Source organism: Ranitomeya imitator, chromosome 4, assembly GCF_032444005.1.
Source record: "Ranitomeya imitator isolate aRanImi1 chromosome 4, aRanImi1.pri, whole genome shotgun sequence".
Classification (NCBI taxonomy): Eukaryota; Metazoa; Chordata; class Amphibia; order Anura; family Dendrobatidae; genus Ranitomeya; species Ranitomeya imitator.
In genome coordinates, this window is record NC_091285.1 from 410,189,398 (window position 1) to 410,211,322 (window position 21,925).

A 21,925-nucleotide genomic window follows, 5' to 3' on the forward strand; every position below is an offset into this window, starting at 1 on the left:
TGGCTGCAACACAACCCCAAAGGATGATTTAGCCACCCCCATACTTAATGGTTGGCGAGATGTTCTGTTACTGAAATTCAGTGCTTTTTTTTTTTTTTTTAAACCTCATGAATCCACAGGACTTGTTTCCAACATGAATCAGGCTTGTTTAGATGTTGTTTTGCATATTTCTGACTCTGAATCTTATGGTGAGGATGCAAGAAAGGTTTTCATCTAATGGCTTTTCAATGAAGGCCATATTTGTGCAGGTGTCTTTGAACAGTAGAACAATGTAGCACAACTCTGGAGTCTGGTAAATCTTACCGAAGGTCTCTTGTGGTCAAGTGGTGGTTCTGATTTGCCTCCTTAGCATTCCTACAAGCAGCGCTCACTGAAAATATGCTTGGCCTTCCAGACCTCATCTTGACCTCCACTGTTCCTGTTAAGGTACCGTCACACTCAGCAACTTTGCAACGAGAACGACAACAATCTGTGACGTTGCAGCGTCCTGGATAGCGATCTCGTTGTGTTTGACACGCAGCAGCGATCTGGATCCCACTGTTATATTGCTGGTCGGAGCTAGAAGTCCAGAACTTTATTTAGTCGCTAGATCGGTGTGTATCGTCATGTTTGACATCAAAAGCAATGACGCCAGCAACGTTTTTACATGGAGCGAGAACGATAAGTGAGATGCCGTTACGTCACTGGATCGCTCCTGCATCGTTCTGGAGTTGCTGTGTTTGACGTCTCTACAGCGACCTAAACAGCGACGCTCCAGCGATCTAGTTTAGGTCGGATCGTTGTCTATATCGCTGCAGCGTCGCTGAGTGTAACGGTACCTTTACTGCCATATCCTAATTACTATTCGAACTGAAGAAAGGGCAAATTGAAACCGCTTTGGTATATTCTTATAGCCATCTTCTGCTTTGTGGACCTCCACCATTTTCAGTGTTAGACAGCTACTTAGAAGAACCCATGGCATCAGCCCATTTTCCTTTTTGTAATTTTTTTTTAAATGTAAAAGATGTGGAAAAAAAAATGTAATGTATATATTTTTGTATTTTTCTGTGGCTAAAATACAAAGGAACTGTTTCCTCTTTAATTTTAGGCTTAACCTTTTTACTTTACTCTTTAGAGATTAATTTCATCTTCACCTTGCTTATCTGTTCACAATAGCAAGAATGTTTATCAGGTGTGCCACTGTATCTACATCTATTATTGGAAAATTGTCGCATAATCCTCATTCTCACATTGATAATTTGTAGGAGCAGCTTCAACTCCAGCCTGTTGTCCCCATCACTCGGAAGAGGTCCAGCCTTGTAACATCTGTCTTATTAAGACCACCATAACTGCAGAGAATGAGGTGGAAGCTCATAAGCTATCTAACAACTACAAGGCAAGTCTGAGGAGGATAATGGGAATTTTATTTTGCTATATCAAAGGGAATCTGTCAGCCTGGAAATGTTGTTAACTATGGACGTCATGTAGGAAGAACTGAACAGATTATGGAGGCTTATAGAAAGATTTAATTTTCCTTGCAATCTATTTATTGAAAGCGCTGCTCTTTCTGTGCTTATAAGACAAAGGGGTGGTACTAAGCAGTAATTCACGGTCTTGCCTGTAAAGTGTGCACATGGAGATAGATTTCATACACCAATTAAGATCACTGACTGGTTGTCACGCCGTAAGCGGCGTTAAAGGGGCAGGACGGCGTACTGGGACCCGCACCTGTCCCTACCACTTTAATGGGGCCCCGGCTTTCCCTTATCTCGGGGGTACCTATGAAAATTAGGAGGCCCGAGCTGCCAGCGTATCCCTGTCTCCTGTGCAGACCCTAACAGTGGCCCTCTCTCCACCCCTCCCCCCCCCCCAAAGGAGGTGGACCGCACCAGTGTAATTATACAACAAATAACAGGGTAAACAGACAAGGTAACTAAAAGATTCAAACTCACCAAATGCCCACACAACCACAGAGGAAACACCGAGAAAGGAAGAGAAGGAATAATCTTCGGAAGGAAAACAGGTTTAACATGCAACCAAAACTGCAGACATAAATAAATAAACCTCCAACACCAACACCTCTCTCCATCAACCTCCAAGCCAGGCAGTAGAACTGATCACCGAGGCCGTCGTCACACTACCGTGTTTTACGGACGTATGAGAGGTGCTGAAAATATGGATTGCATACAGTACAATGCTTCTCTATGCACCAGCTCCTATGAGCCGACCGTAGAAAATCGCAGCATGCTGCGTTTGTCACCGTATTGCGCAAAAAATACGCCAATGAAAGTCTATGGAGGCCAGAAAAATACGGATTACACACGGACCAGCAGTGTGACTTGCAAGAAATACGCCTCGGTGTTAGAGAGAAAAGCCTGCAATTCAGCACGGTTTACAGTAAAATCACACTAACTGCTTACAATAGAATAGGTAGAATAAATGTGTACACATAGAATGAAAAAAAAAAAAAAAAAATATATATATATATATATATATATATATTAATTTTTTTACAGTACAGACCAAAAGTTTGGACACCTTCTCATTTAAAGATTTTTCTGTATTTTCATAACTATGAAAATTGTACATTCACACTGAAGGCATCAAAACTATGAATTAACACATGTGGAATTATATACTTAACAAAAAAGTTTGAAACAACTGAAAATATGTCTTATATTCTAGGTTCTTCAAAGTAGTCACCTTTTGCTTTGACTGCTTTACACACTCTTGGCATTCTCTTGATGAGCTTCAAGAGGTAGACATCGGAAATGATCTTCCAACAATCTTGAAGGAGTTCCCACTCTCCTTCGTGGTCAAATAGCCCTTACACAGCCTCGAGGTGTGTTTGTGGTCATTGTCCTGTTGAAAAATAAATGATGCTCCAAATAAACGCAAACCAGATGGAATAGCATGCCGCTGCAAGGTGCTGTGGTATCTATGCTGGTTCATTATGCCTTCAATTTTGAATAAATCCCCAACAGTGTCATCATCAAAGCACCTCCACACCATCACACCTCCTGCTCCATGCTTCACGGTGGGAACCAGGCATGTAGAGTCCATCCGTTTACCTTTTCTGCGTCGCACAAAGACACGGTTGGAACCAAAAATCTCAAATTTGGACTCATCAGACCAAAGCACAGATTTTCACTGGTCTAACATCCGTTCCTTGTGTTCTTAACCAAAACAAGTCTCTTCTGCTTGTTGCCTGTCCTTAGCAGTGGTTTCCTAGCAGCTATTTTACCATGAAGGCCTGCTGCACAAAGTCTCCTCTTAACAGTTGTTGTAGAGACGTGTCTGCTTCTAGAACTCTGTATGGCATTGACCTGGTCTCTAATCTGAACTGCTGTTAACCTGTGATTTCTGAGGCTGGTGACTCGGATAAACTTATTCTCAGAAGCAGAGGTGACTCTTGGTCTTCCTTTCCTGGGGTGGTCCTCATGTGAGCCAGTTTCTTTGTAGTGCTTGATGGTTTTTGCAATTGCACTTGGGGACACTTTCAAAGTTTTCCCAATTTTTCAGACTGACCTTCATTTCTTAAAGTAACGATGGCCACTTGTTTTTCTTTACTTGGCTGCTTTTTTCTTGCCATAATACAAATTCTAACAGTCTATTCAGTAGGACTATCAGCTGTGTATCCACCAGACTTCTGCACAACACAACTGATGGTCCCAACCCCATTTATAAGGCAAGAAATCGGACTTCTTAAATCTGACAGGGCACACCTGTGAAGTGAAAGCCATTTTTGGTGACTACCTCTTGAAGCTCATCAAGAGAATGCCAAGAGTGTGCAAGGCAGTCATCAAAGCAAAAGATGGCTACTTTGAAGAACCTAGAATATAAGACATATTTTCAGTAGTTTCACACTTTTTTGTGTCCAAACTTTTGGTCTGTACTGTATATAGTGTGTGTCTCACTGATATATCTATATAATCTATCAGTACATATGTTTTTATGTTTTTGGGAGCACATGGATCCATTGTATGTCCGTATGTCTGTTTTGCAAGCCTGCGAGAATATCCCGCGGTACGGATTCCATACGAAGTTTACTGTGCGCAAAATACGCTGACACATCCTGCCTACGGAGGAGATACGGACCACTATTTTGGGGACTTTTCTGCGTATTACGGCCATAAATTACGGACCGTATTTTTATACGCAGAGTGTGACGCCAGCCTGACACTAGCTGAAGTCAGGACTGGGTCTATATAGGGGATCAGATTACAAGATCCATTTCAGCTGAGAGACCCAGCTCTCAGCAACTCAGAAATAAGGGTTCACTCCTACACTGCTGGCACAAAACTAGGTCAGAAAACCAGTGAAGAGCTTCTGTTCACTGTGTGTGAACAAGGCCCAGAGCGCTGCGGTTCTCTGGAACCTCTGTCACGGTAGCCCCGTGACACTGGTGTCCTAAGTACGGAATGAGCAGAAGTCTCAACATTATTGGCACCTCTGAATATTAAGTACATTTTGTAATCTCTCCTGAACTAAAGTATTTAGTGAAACTTCTTGGATATATAAAATCATATTTTATACAGAAAAGCACAAAAATAAAACTTGGCAGACCATGCTAGGACAGAAATAATAGCACCCTTTATTCAGTCCATATGACATGCATTCTGACAAGCATTCTGTAGATAAGCCCCCTGATGTAACCTTAAAGATAAGAAAAACAAATTGGATTATACTCACCCAGGGGCGGTCCGGGTTCGATGGGTGTCGCGGGTCTGGGTCCGGCGCCTCCCATCTTCATACGATATTGTCATCTTCCTGGCTCCTGCGCAGGTGTAATTCTCTGCCATGTTGAGGGCAGATCGAAGTACTGTAGTGTACAGGCTCCAGGAAAGGTCAGAGAGGTCCAGCGCCTACGCACTGCAGTACTTAAAGCTGCCCTCAACAGGGCAGAGAACTATGCCTGTGCAGTAGCTGCGACAGAAGCAAGGAAAAGAAGAGGATGTCATCGCATATACAGGTCCTTCTCAAAAAATTAGCATATAGTGTTAAATTTCATTATTTACCATAATGTAATGATTACAATTAAACTTTCATATATTATAGATTCATTATCCACCAACTGAAATTTGTCAGGTCTTTTATTGTTTTAATACTGATGATTTTGGCATACAACTCCTGATAACCCAAAAAACCTGTCTCAATAAATTAGCATATTTCACCCATCCAATCAAATAAGTGTTTTTTAATAACAAACAAAAAAACCATCAAATAATAATGTTCAGTTATGCACTCAATACTTGGTGGGGAATCCTTTGGCAGAAATGACTGCTTCAATGCGGCGTGGCATGGAGGCAATGAGCCTGTGACACTGCTGAGATGTTATGGAGGCCCAGGATGCTTCAATAGCGGCCTTAAGCTCATCCAGAGTGTTGGGTCTTGCGTCTCTCAACTTTCTCTTCACAATATCCCACAGATTCTCTATGGGGTTCAGGTCAGGAGAGTTGGCAGGCCAATTGAGCACAGTAATACCATGGTCAGTAAACCATTTACCAGTGGTTTTGGCACTGTGAGCAGGTGCCAGGTCGTGCTGAAAAATGAAATCTTAATCTCCATAAAGCATTTCAGCCGATGGAAGCATGAAGTGCTCCAAAATCTCCTGATAGCTAGCTGCATTGACCCTGCCCTTGATGAAACACAGTGGACCAACACCAGCAGCTGACATGGCACCCCACACCATCACTGACTGTGGGTACTTGACACTGGACTTCAGGCATTTTGGCATTTCCTTCTCCCCAGTCTTCCTCCAGACTCTGGCACCTTGATTTCCGAATGACATGCAAAATTTGCTTTCATCAGAAAAAAGTACTTGGGACCACTTAGCAACAGTCCAGTGCTGCTTCTCTGTAGCCCAGGTCAGGCGCCTCTGCAGCTGTTTATGGTTCAAAAGTGGCTTTACCTGGGGAATGCGGCACCTGTAGCCCATTTCCTGCACACGCCTGTGCACGGTGGCTCTGGATGTTTCCACACCAGACTCAGTCCACTGCTTCCTCAGGTTCCCCAAGGTCTGGAATCGGTCCTTCTCCACAATCTTCCTCAGGGTCCGGTCTCCTCTTCTCGTTGTACAGCGTTTTCTGCCACATTGTTTCCTTCCAACAGACTTACCATTGAGGTGCCTTGATACAGCACTCTGGGAACAGCCTATTTGTTGAGAAATTTCTTTCTGGGTCTTACCCTCTTGCTTGAGGGTGTCAATGATGGCCTTCTTGACATCTGTCAGGTCGCTAGTCTTACCCATGATGGGGGTTTTGAGTAATGAACCAGGCAGGGAGTTTATAAAAGCCTCAGGTATCTTTTGCATGTGTTTAGAGTTAATTAGTTGATTCAGAAGATTAGGGTAATAGGTCGTTTAGAGAACCTTTTCTTGATATGCTAATTTATTGAGACAGGTTTTTTGGGTTATCAGGAGTTGTATGCCAAAATCATCAGTATTAAAACAATAAAAGACCTGACAAATTTCAGTTGGTGGATAATGAATCTATAATATATGAAAGTTTAATTGTAATCATTACATTATGGTAAATAATGAAATTTAACACTATATGCTAATTTTTTGAGAAGGACCTGTAGATGGGAGGCGCCGGACCCGCGACTCCCATCGGAACAGAACTGCACCGGACCGCCCCTGGGTGAGTATAATCTAACTTGTTTTTCTTATCTTTCAGGTTACATCGGGGCTTATCTACAGCATTACAGAATGCTGTAGATAAGCCCCTAATGGCGGTGGCCACAGCTTATATGTGAAAAATGAGGTGACAGATTCCCGTCACATGATCGGGGGTCGGCGATGCATCAGGAAGGTAACATAGAGGTCCTTGAGACCTCTATGGTTACTGATGCAGGTCTGCTGTGAGCGCCCCCTGTGGTCGGCGCTCACAGCACACCTGCATTTCTGCTACATAGCAGCGATCTGATGATCGCTGCTATGTAGCAGAGCCGATCAGGCTATGCCAGCTTCTAGCCTCCCATGGAGGCTATTGAAGCATGGCACAAGTAAAAAAAAAATGTTTTTAAAAATATGAAAAAAATATAAAAGTTTAAATCACCCCCCCTTTCGCCCCATCCTAAATAAAACAATAAAAAAAAACCCAAACCTACACGTATTTGGTATCGCCGTGTTCAGAATCGCCCGATCTATCAATTAAAAAAAAGCATTAACCTGATCGCTAAATGGCGTAGCGAGAAAAAAATCCGAAACGCCAGAATTACGTTTTTTTGGTCTCCGCGACATTGCATTAAAATGCAATAACGGGCGATCAAAAGAACGTATCTGCGCAAAAATGGTATCATTAAAAACATCAGCTAGGCACGCAAAAAATAAGCCCTCACCCGACCCCAGATCACGAAAAATGGAGACGCTACGGGTATCGGAAAATGGCACATTTTTTTTTTTTTTTTTTTTTTTTAGCAAAGTTTGGAATTTTTTTTCACCACTTAGATAAAAAATAACCTAGTCATGTTAGGTGTCTATGAACTCGTAATGACCTAGAGAATCATAATGGCAGGTTAGTTTTAGCATTTAGTGAACCTAGCAAAAAAGCCAAACAAAAAACAAGTGTGGGATTGCACTTTTTTTGCAATTTCACCGCACTTGGAATTTTTTTCCCGTTTTCTAGTAAAAGACATGGTAAAACCAATGGTGTCGTTCAAAAGTACAACTTGTCCCGCAAAAAAATAAGCCCTCACATGACCATATTGACGGAAAAATAAAAAAGTTATGGCTCTGGGAAGGAGGGAAACGAAAAACGAACACGCAAAAATGAAAAAGGGCCGTGACTTGAAGGGGTTAATTAAGCAGATGTCCATTTTCAGCAAGCCAGGAAGAATAGACTGTTCTCTATATGTTGACTTTTGAATTTGTGTTTTTCTGGTTGGTTTTTAAGTTGTAGCGGAGTTCATGACCCATGTTCGCACCTGGCTGTTTTAACCCTGTAAATGCCAAGTGAAGGCTGGGCCTCCCACGCCATTGACACCCCCACAATGTGTTCACTTGCTGCCGATGGTAGTCCAGGCAGCTAGAGGTCAAATAACAACCTCCAGGTCTGCCATCTACAGTGGCCCAGGGCTGCCACTTGGAATTTTGGGGGGCCCCCATACTGGCAACATTTTCGGGGCCCCCTTGAAAGTCCACCCCTCAAACCGTCCACAGTCCCAAAGCCCTCTCTTGGAAAAACTCCTCTTCTGCTCCACATCCTCAACAATCACACATTTACAGTTCCCATCACCACATACATAGCCAGCAGCTTGTTTTGTTAAACATTTGTTAAAATATCCAATACAATTTCGGTGTATTTTAATTTTTTTTTCAGTTTTTAAAATGACTAGCAATATCACAAACCAGGAACAAATACCGCCAAATCATGACCAGACTGCATATTACCACCATATAGTGATCAAATAGCACATACAAGAAACAAAAACCACCACACCACGGCTGGACCACATATTACCACCACAGTGACCAAATACTACAATACTGATCATTAATAAAAAAAACACAATACTAATGTCACCATAAGTGCCATTATACACAGGAGATCTGTATTTCGTATAGTGTCTGTGTACAGGTAGTATACAGTGATCACCAGTGACATTTATACACAGGAGCTCTGTATATAGTATACAGTGTATAATAGTGTAAGTGTAGAGGTAACACAATGACTCACCGGTGACGTCTCTAGTTGAAGTCCTTAGTCTTTGCTTTTCATCTTCATCCAGCGCACACAGCCATCACATCTTCCAGCCAGTACTTGACTCTGCAGAAAATAAGTTATCTAGAGCACATTCCCCAATTTTACCCCAACCTCTGTACTATGCCAGATGAAGAAAAAAGCGACCGTGCCGCCATGCACAGTAACAGGACCCCTCCTCCCACACTGAAAACAGTATCCTCAAAAATATATATTTAATGAGCCCCTACAGCAGTGTTCCCAAAGTCCGGTCCTCAAGAGCCACCAACAGGTCATGTTTTCAGTATTTCCTTAGTATTGCACAGGTGATAATTCCATCACCATATTTTGCTATGTGGCCGCATGCTCTGCTCCTGAGTGACGGCGGCAATGCCGGGTATTAATTTGCGAGACTCTGCTGTATTTCTTGCATGTGTGATCCCGGCCTAAGGGTTCTTATTCCCTCACCAGATGGTGGCCCGATTCTAACGCATCGGGTATTCTAGAATATGCATGGCCGCGTGGTATATTGCCCAGCCGCGTAGTATATTGCCTTAAAATAAAAAGTAAACACATTTGTTCTGTGATCTGCAAAAACTAAACATATACTCACCCTTCGTTGAAGTCCTGGCCCTGTGTGCGGTGCACGTGGCGGCTTCCGGTCCCAGGGTTGGTATGGGTGCAGGAACTGTGATGACGTCACGGTCACATGACTGTGACGTCATGGCAGGTCCTTGTCGCATATCATCCTTGCCACCGGAACCTGTCGCTTGCATGGAGCGGTTACCAGAGTGTTGCGAGGAGCGGGAAAGGCGCCGGAATGTGAGTATATGATGATTTTTTTTTTTTTTTTTTTTTTTTAACATTAGATCTTTTTACTATTGAGGCTGCATAGGCAGCCTCAATAGTAAAAAAAAGTTGGTCACACAGGGTTAATATCAGCGTTAATGGAGTGCGTTACACCGCGGCATAACGCGGTCAATTAGCGCTGCCATTAACCCTGTGTGAGCGCTGACTGGAGGGGAGTACGGAGCGGGCACTGACTGCGGGGAGGAAGGAGCGGCCATATTGCCGCCGGACTGCGCCTGTTGCTGATTGGTCATGGCAATGGTTTTTTTTTTTTGTTTTTATATAACTTCCACATTGCTTCAAATCCTGTGAAGCACATGAATGGTTAATAAACTTCTTGAATGTGGTGTTGAGCACCTTGAAGGGTGCAGTTTTTAGAATGGTGTCACTCTGGGGTATTTTCTGTCATATAGGCCCCTCAAAGCCACTTCAAATGTAATGTGGTCACTTAAATAAAAAAAAAAGTGTAGATTTTATTGTAAAGCTGAGAAATTGAAGGATAACTTTTAACTCCTTAACAAAAAAAAATTCAAAAATTGTACTGATGTAAAATAGACATGTGGGAAGTGTTATATATTAACTATTTTGTGACACATCGTTCTGATTTTGAGGGCATAATTAAGTTTTAAAATTGTGAAAATTTTTGCCAAATTTCTGTTTTTTCCAAAAACGCAAGTTGTATCGAACACATTTTACCACTATCATAAAGTACAATGTCACGAAAAAGCATTCTCCGAATCAGTGGGATCCGTTGAAGTGTTCCAGAGTTATGACCTCACAAAGTGACAGTGGTCATAATTGTTAAATTTGGCTCAGTCTCTAAGGTGTAAAGCACCACGCCAGCGTTTTTGTTGTGTTTTTTTTTTTTTTTTTTTTTAAATCCCAGTGCTGGAGTGGAGCTTTAAATGTAAGCCCCTTATTCCCCGGTCACATACTCACCCTCTGGCATCTTTCCCATTTTTCACGATCCCCGTCTTGTGAGCGCGTTAGTCAGAAGTTACGCCAGAAGCTCTGTCCAAGCCTGAGAGCCAGAATGAGGCTCTCATAGACTTAAAAATTTACCTCCGCACACTTCCTTGAAACACCTGGAGCTGCCAGCAGGTCAGTTTTTGCCGGAGAAGGCCGGGAGCGGCCCTGGAAAACGATGAAGGGGACTAACATTTAAAGTACTCTAGCGGTGCAATTTACAAAAAATAAAATAAAAAAATACTGGAGTGGTGTTTTTAATGCTGTGGCTCTCATCACTAAATGCTTCCTGACCCTTCCACTTTCCTTTTGTTGTTCTCAAAAGTTTACATACCCCGGCAGAATTTTTGCTTACTTGGCGTTTTTTCAGAGAATATGAATGAGAACACCAAATCTTTTTCTCCACTCATGGTTAGTGGTTGGCTGAAGCCATTTATTGTCAAATTGTTTTCTCTTTTTAAATCATAATGTCAACCCAAAACATCCAAATGACCCTGATCAAAAGTTCACATTCCCTATTTCTTAATACAGTGTATTGTCCCCTCTAACATCAATGACAGTTGAAGTCTTTTGTGGTAATTGTGGATGAGGTTCTTTATTTTCTCAGATGGTAAAGCTGCCCACTCTTCTTGGCAAAAAGCCTCCAGTTCCTTTAAATTTGTGGGCTGTCTAGCATGAACTGCACGCTTGAGTTGTCCCCAGAATGGTTCAATGATATTAAGGTTAGGAGACTGAGATGGCCGCTCTAGAACCTTCACTTTGTTCTGATGTAGCCAATGACTGGTCGACTTGGCCTTGTGTTTTGGATCGATGTCATGTTGGAATGTCCAAGTATGTTCCATGCGCAGCTTCTGGGCTGATTATTGCAAATGTCTCCAGTATTTGCTGATGACAAGCTGCATTCATCTTTCCTTCAACTTTGAACAAGTTTCATGTGCCTTTGTAGCTCACACATCCCCAAAACACCAGTGATCATCTCCATGTTTTACAGTAGGAATGGTGTTCCTTTCATCATAGGCCTTTTTGAACTCTCTCCAAATGTAACATTTATGGTTATGGCCAAAAAGTTCAATTTTGTTACCTTGTTCCAGAAGTTTTGAGGCTTGTCTCTGTGCGGTTTTGCATTCTGTAAGCGAGATACTTTGTGGCATTTGCGCAGTATTGGCTTTCTTCTGGCGACTCGACGATGCAGCCCATTTTTCTTCAAATGCCTCCTTATTGTGCATCTTGAAACAGCCACACTGCTACAGTAGTTCATTGTCCAGTATTTCAGCTGATGTTTGTGGGTTTTTCTTTGCATCACAAATAATTTTCCTGGCAGTTGTGGACAAAATTTTTGTTGGTCTACCTGACCGTGGTTTTGTTTTTACAGAGCCCCTGATTTTCCGTTTGTTAATCAGTTTGAAGACTGCTAACTGGCATTATCAATTCCTTGGATACCTTTTTGTATCCCTTTCCTGTTTTTATACAGTTCAACTACCTTTTCCCGCAGATGGATTGACAATTCTTTTGCTTTCCCCATGACTCGCAATCCAGAAATGTCAGTGGCTGGATGAAAGATGCAAGAGTCTGTTTGGATCCCAGAAACTCTCTCTGCTTTTATGCACACACCGATTACAAGCAAACAGGTCCAGGTGAGGATGTTACCTTTAGTAGCCATTAAAACCCATTTGTATTAACTTCTCTGCATGTTTTCAGTCCAAAATCACCAGGGTATGTGAACTTTTGATCAGGGTCTTCTGGATGTTTTTCGTTGTCATTATGATTTAAAAAGAGAAAACAGTTTGATAATAATTGGCTTCACCCAACCACTAACCATGAGTGGAGTAAAAAGTTTTGGTGTAATCATTCATATTCTCTGAAAAAAAGGCTAAGAAAGCAAACCTTCTTCCGGGGTATGGAAACTTTTGAGCACAACTGCAGTGATGGCAGTGGCACCAGCAATATCCTGCATTGACTCCACAAGGAAGGGGTTGGGTAAGGTTCAGTGCAGACAGTCCCGGAATGTTCACAGCATGTACACTCGCCAAGTGGCAGATTAAATATTTCATTTCTCTTATCGCCTCATTGGGGGACACAGGAACCTTGGGTGTATGCTGCTGCCACTAGGAGGCTGACACTATGCACAAAGTTAGCTCCTCCTCTGCAGTATACACCCCACCAACTGGCTTTCTGATATCCAGTTTAGCTTAGTGTCAGTAGGAGGTGGACACGGGTCTTTCATTAGACCCATAGTGTGCATCGTTCCTTTTCAGGTACCACAGAGGGATACAGGGTGAACGGTCACTCCTGTATTCCCTCTAAGAGACTGAGTTCGGCGTGTACTGCCACCCCGAATCCTCAGGGGTCTTGGTCCTGCCGGCCAGACATATAACACAGAAGCATGTTCAGGAGATCCGGACCTGGTCCTGCCTCCGTCTCCCACCCACTCGCCCACCAGAGCCTGTCTGTTTGAGGAGATGAGGGTGTCCTTCAAAAAGTTCTCTCTCTTCAGGATGTCTTACACTCCTTGGATGAGGAGGTAAATATACAGATGAAGAAAGGTGAGTATTTGCCCCCTTTCAGCTAGCATATACTTCTAAGAGTGGCAAGGTTTTTAGGAAAGGCACGGGTTTTCACAGTTTGGGGGTCCAGGGCTTTTATCTCTCCCTGGATCTTCCTTTTGTACAGGCTCCTCCACGCCGCTTCTCCCCTCCGTGAATTTCACCAGCAGCAGCGGCCACCGGGTTCTGATCTAGTCCCCTGCTTCTGTCAGGGCCTAGTCCGGCGCTGTATCCCGCCCCCTGTCGTCTTCAGTAGGCGAGACTTGTAGGGCCTCCGCGCCGCTGTTTCCCTTCCCGGCAGCCTCCAGTTTCTAATTTGGGCTTCTATCGGGGTCTAGTGTGGCGTTATGACTCCACCCCTGTCTTCTACTTCAGGTGGGCTATTGTCCCGCCCATCTTTCCCTCTTCTTTCCGTCGCATAGCCCCGCCCACTCCTCCCGGGCTCAGCACGGACTGTGGCTGGCGCCAAATTTGTTCCTCTGAATCGCAGCTTGGCTCCGCCCACTCGTGGTTTCATCGCAGGCTGCTCTCGGCGCCTTCCCTTTTGGATCGTGCTGTGTACTCCACCCTTCCGGCCTCAGAGTGGGTCTTTGCTCCTTCGTACCCTCCTCTTCAGCAGCGTGCGGTTTTTGCACTGCATCATCAGCCGGAAGCTATCCAACAGTCGCCATTTTCCTGTGTATGGATCCGGCGGTGATTTTCCTCTACAGGATCTGTTTTCCCTGCCGACCTCCTCCAGCATCTACTGCCGGAAGCAAGCTATCCACAGGACCCCTGCCGTGAGTAGCTCTGCACTGCACACTGACACTCTCCTCTGCTCCTGTCCCCCCTAACCTTCTGGCATCCTTTAGAGGGTCTTCACATCATGTCTAACTCTAAGGGAGAATGTTCCCATCCTCCTCCTCTTCCTGTTCCTCCGCTTTAGTTCAACACTTTGTGTGCTCTTCTTGTAAGGGCAGATTTCCCTCAGGTCAGTCCTCTCCCCTCTGTCAGGACTGCAGATACCCCACTGTCCCCACCGCTCAGGAGCCCCCTTCTGCCCCAGGTGAGAGTGAGACCCCCTATCCCAGGGTGGGTTTCTTCTCTATCTCAATCTGTGGCGGATCTCACCAGGGTATCTCAGACCCTGGTGTCCATTCTTGATAAGTTGCCCCTGCAGACTTCCGCGGTAGCCAGCGGGTCACAGGAAGTCCCGTCCGAGCCTGCCAAGATAGGCCGCAAAAGATCCAGATGGGAGCGCCGGTCCAACTCCTCTTCCCGTTCCATCTCGCCCCACGGTCCATCTCAGCGGTCTGTTTCTTCTCGGTCCTCCTCCACAGAGTCAGGCGAGCCATTCTCGGACGCACCTTTGGAGGATGTTTTTGGAAATTGATTCAGACCAAATCTCTAACATGATGGATATGGTTCAGAGCCTCATTGTAGCAATCAACCAGAACTGTGGCATCAAAGATCCCTCTACGGAACCTGCAGATCAGGCGGTTTCGTTTAGACGGTCGACACCACCTTCCAAGGTCTAAGCTCCTCATCAGGAATTCTTGGAGCTTTTGGGGAGAGAGAGAGAGAGAAGTCACCTGAGCAGCACAGTTATGTTGAGAGAGAGACCAGACACCTGAGCAGCACAGTTATGTTGAGAGAGGGAGAGACCAGACGCCTGAGCAGCACAGTTATGTAGAGAGAGAGCGAGAGACCAGACACCTGAGCAGCACAGTTATGTTGCCATCCGTCAAACCGTTTGGCTCAAGGCCTGGCAGGCGGACTTATCAAAAAACTCCCTTACCAGCTTGCCTTTTCAGGAATCGCGCCTTTTCGGTTCCAAGCTGGACCGAATTAAGGACGCCACTGGGGGCACAAGTTCCCTTCTTCCTCAGTCCAAACCTTGCCGGCCTCCTCTTTAGGCGAAAATTTCGGTCCTTTTGTTTCGTGGCGTCAGATTTCTTTTCACAAAAGCAGAGGCCACAGGCACGTCAAGAGGAGAAGGTATCCTTTAGACCCACTCCTTCCTGGCGTTCTCACTATTCCCAGGGTAGATCATCCAGGTCTAGACCCAGAAGATCCACCTCGGCATGATTCGCGACGAGACCCCAGCGCATCTCCCAAGCTGGACGGCCGTCTCCTTTTATTCAGGGACGTTTGGATTACCTCAGTGGAGGACGCATGCATCAGGGAACTTGTTTCCTCAGGATACAAAATAGAATTCATTTCTCGGCCCCGGGATCATTTCTTCAAATCCCGCCCTCCAAGAGACTACACTCTCTAGTTCCGGGTTTCTTTGCAGCCATCGCTTCCCTCCTCAATTCAGGGGTAATCATTCCCATTCCAGAAAAGGAACTCTTCACAGGTTTCTATTCGAACCGGTTTGTGGTACCGAAAAAAGACGGCAAGGTTTGTCCCATTTTGGATCTCAAGTTACTGAACAAGAGGGTTCATCTGAGACACCTCAGGATGGAATTTCTCTGCTCCATAGACATCCAGAACGTCTACCTCCATGTCCCTATAGTCCCAGGACATCACAGATTCCTTCCCTTTGCAGTACATCAGGAGCATTTCCAGTTTGTCGCCCTGCTGTTCGGTCATGCAACCCCAGGGTTTTCACAAAGATCATGGCAGCGCCAATGGATAGCCATTTTGAGGATCAGAGGCCTGGTACTCTTTCAGTACCTCGACGATATTCTCATCAAAGCTCCTTTTTTTTTTTTTTTTTTTTTTATTTTATTTTTTTTTGTTTTCTCAGGCTCAGGAAAGCCTGTCCATAGTTCTCGACACCCTATCCCGTTTCGGGTGGCTTGTCAACAGGAAGAAGTCATGCCTTGTTCCTTCTCAGCGCCTTGTATTCCTAGGCATGCTCTTCGACACTCGTCAGACAAGTATCTTCCTTCCTGAAGAGAATCGTTCTCCGTCGGGAAGTTCGCTTGCTCCAGCCCTTGGCTTCCCTCCTTCCGATGGGCCATGATGGTTCTGGGGAGGATGGTTGCAACGTTGGAAGTAAGGTGCTGTAATCATTGTGTGTAGGTGATTAAATTATCACCTGTGCAGTACAAGGAAATCCTGAAAACATGACCTGTTTGCGGCCCTTGAGGATTGCAGTTTGACACCCCTGCCTATGGTGACTGGTGAGTATTCATCTGCAGTCGGGCCCCGCCACACAGCAGTCAGGAACAGCAGTGGAGGAAGAGCAGGACTTACATTGTTTCTTTTGCTCCCTCCACTGTTCTGTTCCCAGCAGGCTCAGGCTACAGCATCTCCTCACTGTGAAGAGATGGGGGAGGAGCTCACTGCGCGGGACAGCACAGTTGCACCAGGGGGGATGATATCAGTCCTGTCTGCTGTGCCCCACCCCCACAGTGAGTTCTGCAGCGCTCTCCATCTGAACTGACATCCTCCAGGGCTCATCTGATCACCTGATACACAAGATTAGTATGTGTATACATCTGTGTATGTACAGTATGTGTAACTGTGTATGCATGTACAGTATGTCTGTGTATGTGTATCTGTGTACGTGCAATATATTTGTATGTATATATGGTATATGTATGTTTATGTGCATGTATTTAAAGTGTGTGTGTGTGTGTACGGTATGTGTATACTATATGTATATAACTGTATATGTACAGTATGTGTATATACAGTATGTGTATGTACGGTACGAGTATTTGTATCTGCATGTATGTACAGTATGAGTATCTGTATGTATGGTATGTGTTTGCATATACGGTATGTGTATGTATGGTATATTTATGTACGGTATGTGTATGTATAGTACGTGTATATATGACAGTATATGTATGTGTATCTGTGTACGGTATATGTATGTACATAGTGTCGGAACAGTATGTGTATGTATGACGGTATATGTATGTGTATCTGTGTATGTACGGTATGTTTGCATATACGGTATGTTTGTACGGTTTATGCGTGTATGTGCAGTATGTGTATATGACGGTATATGTATGTTTATCTGTATGTATGGTATATGTATGTTTGCATATATGGTATATGTATGCTTATCTGGGTGTATGGAAACAGAAACACATGGGCTACTTGCACAGTGAACAAGTCTGTAGGAACATGTTCACACACCACCAAGAAACCTGAAGACACAAAAGAGAATAGTAAAACCAAAAACACTCAGTTTGAAAAAAATTGCAGTAATCCGCAAGTGCTCGTAAAAGATGTAAAAAACAGGGTATTTGGTTGATACGTTTTTTGCAAAAAATGTATACTAAGCTGCTCTACCAAACTTCACGGTATACCCATATCAGAGCAGTCCTAACTAATGTATGCAATCCCTATCTGATGTATTTAAAAACCTGATCATCTGTATATTACCTGTGTGAACAGGGTTCAGAGAGGAAAAATCCATGTGTGCATACAAAGTAGAACAGCTTTTGTGCAGATAGCCCAAGAGGAGTGGTGGTGGATAACTCCCCAGTCTTGTAGACACAAGAGAACAATTATGGAAACAGAAACACATGGGCTATGTACAGTATGTATGTACAGTATGTGTATGTATGCACGGTATATGTATGTGTATCTGCGTATGTATTTACAGTATGTTTGCATATGGTATGTGTCTGTGTATGTACGGTATATGTATGTGTCTGTGTACGGTGTAATAGATATAGATATATATATCTCCATCTGTCTACTATATAATTGTCTAAGGGTCACTTCCGTCTGTCTGTCACAGATATTCATTGGTCGCGGCCTCTGTCTCATGGAAATCCAAGTCGCTGATTGGTCGAGCAAAACAGCTATGTACGCCCCAGTAATGATGAGGGCAATCTGACTTGTTTCTTGGAGCCCAAGGCTCCAGGGTCGCATTGCCAGATTGCCACCATTATAAGCAGTGTACCAGGCAGGAATGGGGGCCCCAAGCTATTAGTGTCCGCCCCTGCACCCAGCCAGTGGCGTGTCACTAATAGCGGCACACCATGCAGGTGCTATGGGGCCCGTGAGTCAGGGGGGCCTGCCCAGTGCCAGTGAAGGAGGAGCAGTGGGTGACAGGAGGCAGGAGCCAGCTGCTGCGGCTAAAGCCTGTGCCCGCTGCTAAAGAGAAATTAATATTCACTGCTCCCCACGCCCATAGTAGCTCCCACCACTATGCACTGAAGCCCGTGCTGAGAGATGGGAGAGAGCAGTGAATATTCATTTCACTTTAATAGCGGTCACAGTAGCCACAGCTGCAGGCTTCCTGCTGCTAGGCGATCACATGTGCCCGCTACTAAAGGGAATGAATATTCACTGCTCTCCACACCCATGAATACGGTATACATCAGTGAGCGAGTGAGTACATGATGGTCATAATACTGTAGGACTGCATTATATTCTGTTGGGGGCTGCATTATATTCTATGAGGGGGCTGCGTTACACTATATAAGGGCAGAGTTATATTCTATATGGGGTCTGCATTATACTCTATGGAGGTGTATGGGAGTGTATCATACTATATGGAGGACTATGGGGAGTTTATTATACTATATGGAGGACTATTGGTAGTGTTATACTATATGGAGGACTAGAGGGAGTACATTATACTATATAGAGGACTATGGGGAGTGTATTATACTGTATGGAGGACTATGGGGAGTCTATTATACTATATGGAGGACTATAGGGAGTGTATTATACTGTATGGAGGACTAGGGGGAGCATATGATACTATATGGAGGACCATGGGAGTGTATTATACTATATGGAGAACTAGGGGGAGTGCAAAATGCAAGATATTCATCAAGTGATTGGAATGTTTATGCCGGAACAAAAATCATCAGCACATCGCCCGGTGAAAAGTGCAGATATGCTGCTAAGATTGATCTATTAGTGATTATTCTGTCCCCATCATTATTCTTCAGCCGGTGTAGAGAGGCTGGGAAACAAGCGGCGAATGACTTCAATATTGTTAATCACACTCATTTAGTGGCCTGAAATCGGCGCATGTAACTACAACCAAAATGTTTGTGTGATGGTGCAATTTGTTAGCATTTGGGGCCCCATTTTAAACTTTTGCCTAAAACCGGCCCTGTTGGTGGCTGACGTCGCCTCTCATCTCCCAGGGCAGGTCCTTCCTTCCAGTTCACTGGCAGGTGGTAACGACGGATGCCAGCCTTCTCGGCTGGGGTGCGGTGTTTCGTCACTTGACTGTTCGGGGTCGTTGGTCGGCGCAGGAGTCCTCTCTGCCGATCAATGTCATCGAGATACGAGCCATCTTTTTGTCCCTCCTTTCCCTTCTTCCCTGGGAAAGGAGTCTCAGGGGTCTGCCAATTCGAATCCAGGCTGACAATGCCACAGACAACCACCAGGGGGGACTTGGAATTCCTTTGGTCTTGGCCGAGGCATCCAAGATCCTCCCTTGGGCAGAAGCAACGGTTCCGGTGATATCCGCGGTGCATATTCCTGCCGTGGACAATTGGGCCGCCGATTTTCTCAGCCGCGAGGGCTTCGCGGCACGGGAATGGTCTTTACATAAAGAGGTCTTCCATCAGATTTGCCTTCAATGGGGGATTCCGGATGTGGACCTCACGACGTCCCGACTGAACAGGAAGGTCCCTTGGTTCGTTTCCAGGTCCCGCAATCCTCTCGCAGTGGGCGTCAATGCTCTGGCCATTCCTTGGTCGCAGTTCGCGCGCCCCTATTTCCACCCCTTCCCCTGCTTCCCAAGCTGCTAAAAAATATCAAGGCAGAAGGGGTGCCAGTCATTCTGATTGCGTCGGATTGGCCAAGAAGATCTTGGTTTGCGGAGATCCTCAACCTTCTCGCGGACGCTCCCTGGCGGCTTCCACACAGGCCCGATCTGCCACCAGAATGCTCGGTCACTCAGTTTGACGGCTTGGCTGTTGAGACCGCGGTTCTAAAAGGGTCCAGGTTTTCAGATCTGGTGATTCACACCATGATTCAGGCTAGGAAGCCTTTGTCCTCCAGGATCTACTTTCGAACCTGGAAGGCCTATTTCCTCTGGTATGAGTCCAATCACGTTTTGCCTATGTCTTTTTATCTTTCTTCTATTTTGGCTTTCCTCCAGGCAGGACTGGATGCGGGTCTTGCCCTTAGTTCCCTAAAGGGCCAGGATTCAGCGCTTTCCATCCTCTTCCAGAAGATGTTATCATTCTGACCACAGGTCAAGACCTTCCTTCAAGGAGTAGCACATGCTGCTCCTCCGTACAGGGCTCCTGTGGATTCTTTGGATCTTAATCTTGTTCTAGAGGTCCTGAGGGGTTCCCCCTTTGAGCCTCTCAGGGAGGTTTTCCTGTCATTTCTTTCTTGTGGCTATCACCTCTATCTGGCGTGTTTCAGAGTTGGCAGCCCTTTCTTGTCGACCTCCTCCTTTTCTTGATTATTCACCAGGACAAGGTGGTCCTGAGGCCTCCGCCTTCTTTTCTTCCAAAGGTGGTATCCAACTTCTACCTCAATGAGGACATCGTCCTTCCTTTTGCCCAGCTCCGACGCCTCCTCTGGAGCGTTCTTTGAACAAGCTAGACCTCGACAGGGCAGTGAGGGTCTACCTGGCTAGAGCGGCCTCTTTTCGGTAGACTGACTCGCTTTTCGCAATTCCTGATGGCATGAGTAGAGGCCAGCCGGTTTCCAAGGCGGCTATTTGCTCACTGGATCAGATTGGCAATTTTGGAGGCTTACCGGGTCAAGAACAGAGTGCCCCCTCCTGGGGTTAAAGCTCACTCTACTCAGGCAGTTGGCGCTTCCTGGGCGGTGCATCACAGGGCTTCCGCCCTACAGCTTTGCAAAGTGGCAACCTGGTCTTCCATCCACACGTTCGCCAAATTTTACAAGGTCCATACCTGCGCTTCGGTGGACGTCAGCCTAGGCAGAAGGATCTTGCAGGTGGCAGTGGTGAGTCATCTGACCTGATGGAAGTCTGTTTTTCCCTCCCCAGGGACTGCTTTGGGACGTCCCATGGTTCTTGTGTCCCCCAATGAGGTGATGGAGAAAACAGGATTTTATGTTGCTTACTGTAAAATCTGCTTCCTGGAGCCTTCATTGGGGGACACAGCGCCCTCCCATGTTGATCAGTTCTTCTATCATTACAGTGTATGTATGTATGTATGTATGTGTATGTGTGTGTGTGTGTATATATATATATGTGTATGTATATTTATGTAAATATTTAATTTAGTTGTGTTCTTTCAATTTTGTTTCTCCTACTGCTTTCTCACTGACTGAATATCAGAATGCCAGTCGGTGGGGTGTACACTGCAGAGGAGGAGCTAACTTTTTTGTGCATAGTGTCAGCCTCCTAGTGGCAGCAGCATACACCCATGGTTCCTGTGTCCCCCAATGAAGGCTCCGAGAAACAGATTTTACGTTAAGCAACCAAAAATCCTGTTTTTTTTTCCCCCCCCTTCTCCTTGGTGCTGCAACTAGTGTATGACCATTTATATAAGCCATATTTTAACCACTTTACTTTTTTATTTAAGTAGTGCTTTCAATCCTTACTTGACTAATTTCATTACTCTTTTTTCTATTTCACAGTTTGGTTTCAAGAAATGGAAAAGTCATGTAACCGAGAGACGATGGGAGGATCGGTCTGATATTGTTAAAGAACTGTACTCTGAACTCAATGTAGTGAAAACATCAGTTGGTATGAGAACTTTAACACTAACTTGATTCTAGAAGTCTGGATAAATTTGTTCCCTGAGCTGTCAGATGTGACTTAGAAGAAGCAGACACTTTAAAAGTATTTTCCCATGAATATAGTATACTTTAATCAATAGATCTTGGAATGAGTTCCACGATATGATGTTTTGTCTTGGGTTTTTTTCCCCAATTTTTTGTGTAATGGCTTTCTCATTGTGCAGGAACATGGTCTGATCATACCATATCTCCTGGAAAGGGGAGGAAGCAAATATTATACGGATATTAAGGTACCGTCACACATAACGATATCGTTAACGATAT

General features: G+C 44.8%; 1 protein-coding gene across 3 annotated transcripts in view; it reads left to right on the forward strand.

Annotated features, from left to right (window-relative positions):
• Nucleotides 1–21,925, forward strand: part of LOC138676261 (uncharacterized) — a 211,740-nt gene that overhangs the window by 68,585 nt on the left and 121,230 nt on the right. For all 3 annotated transcript variants that reach the window (XM_069765375.1, XM_069765374.1, XM_069765376.1), the window contains exons 3-4: nt 1,245–1,375; nt 21,500–21,608. In XM_069765375.1, the coding sequence (XP_069621476.1) occupies nt 1,245–1,375; nt 21,500–21,608 (240 nt within the window). The remainder of the gene's footprint in view (nt 1–1,244; nt 1,376–21,499; nt 21,609–21,925) is intronic.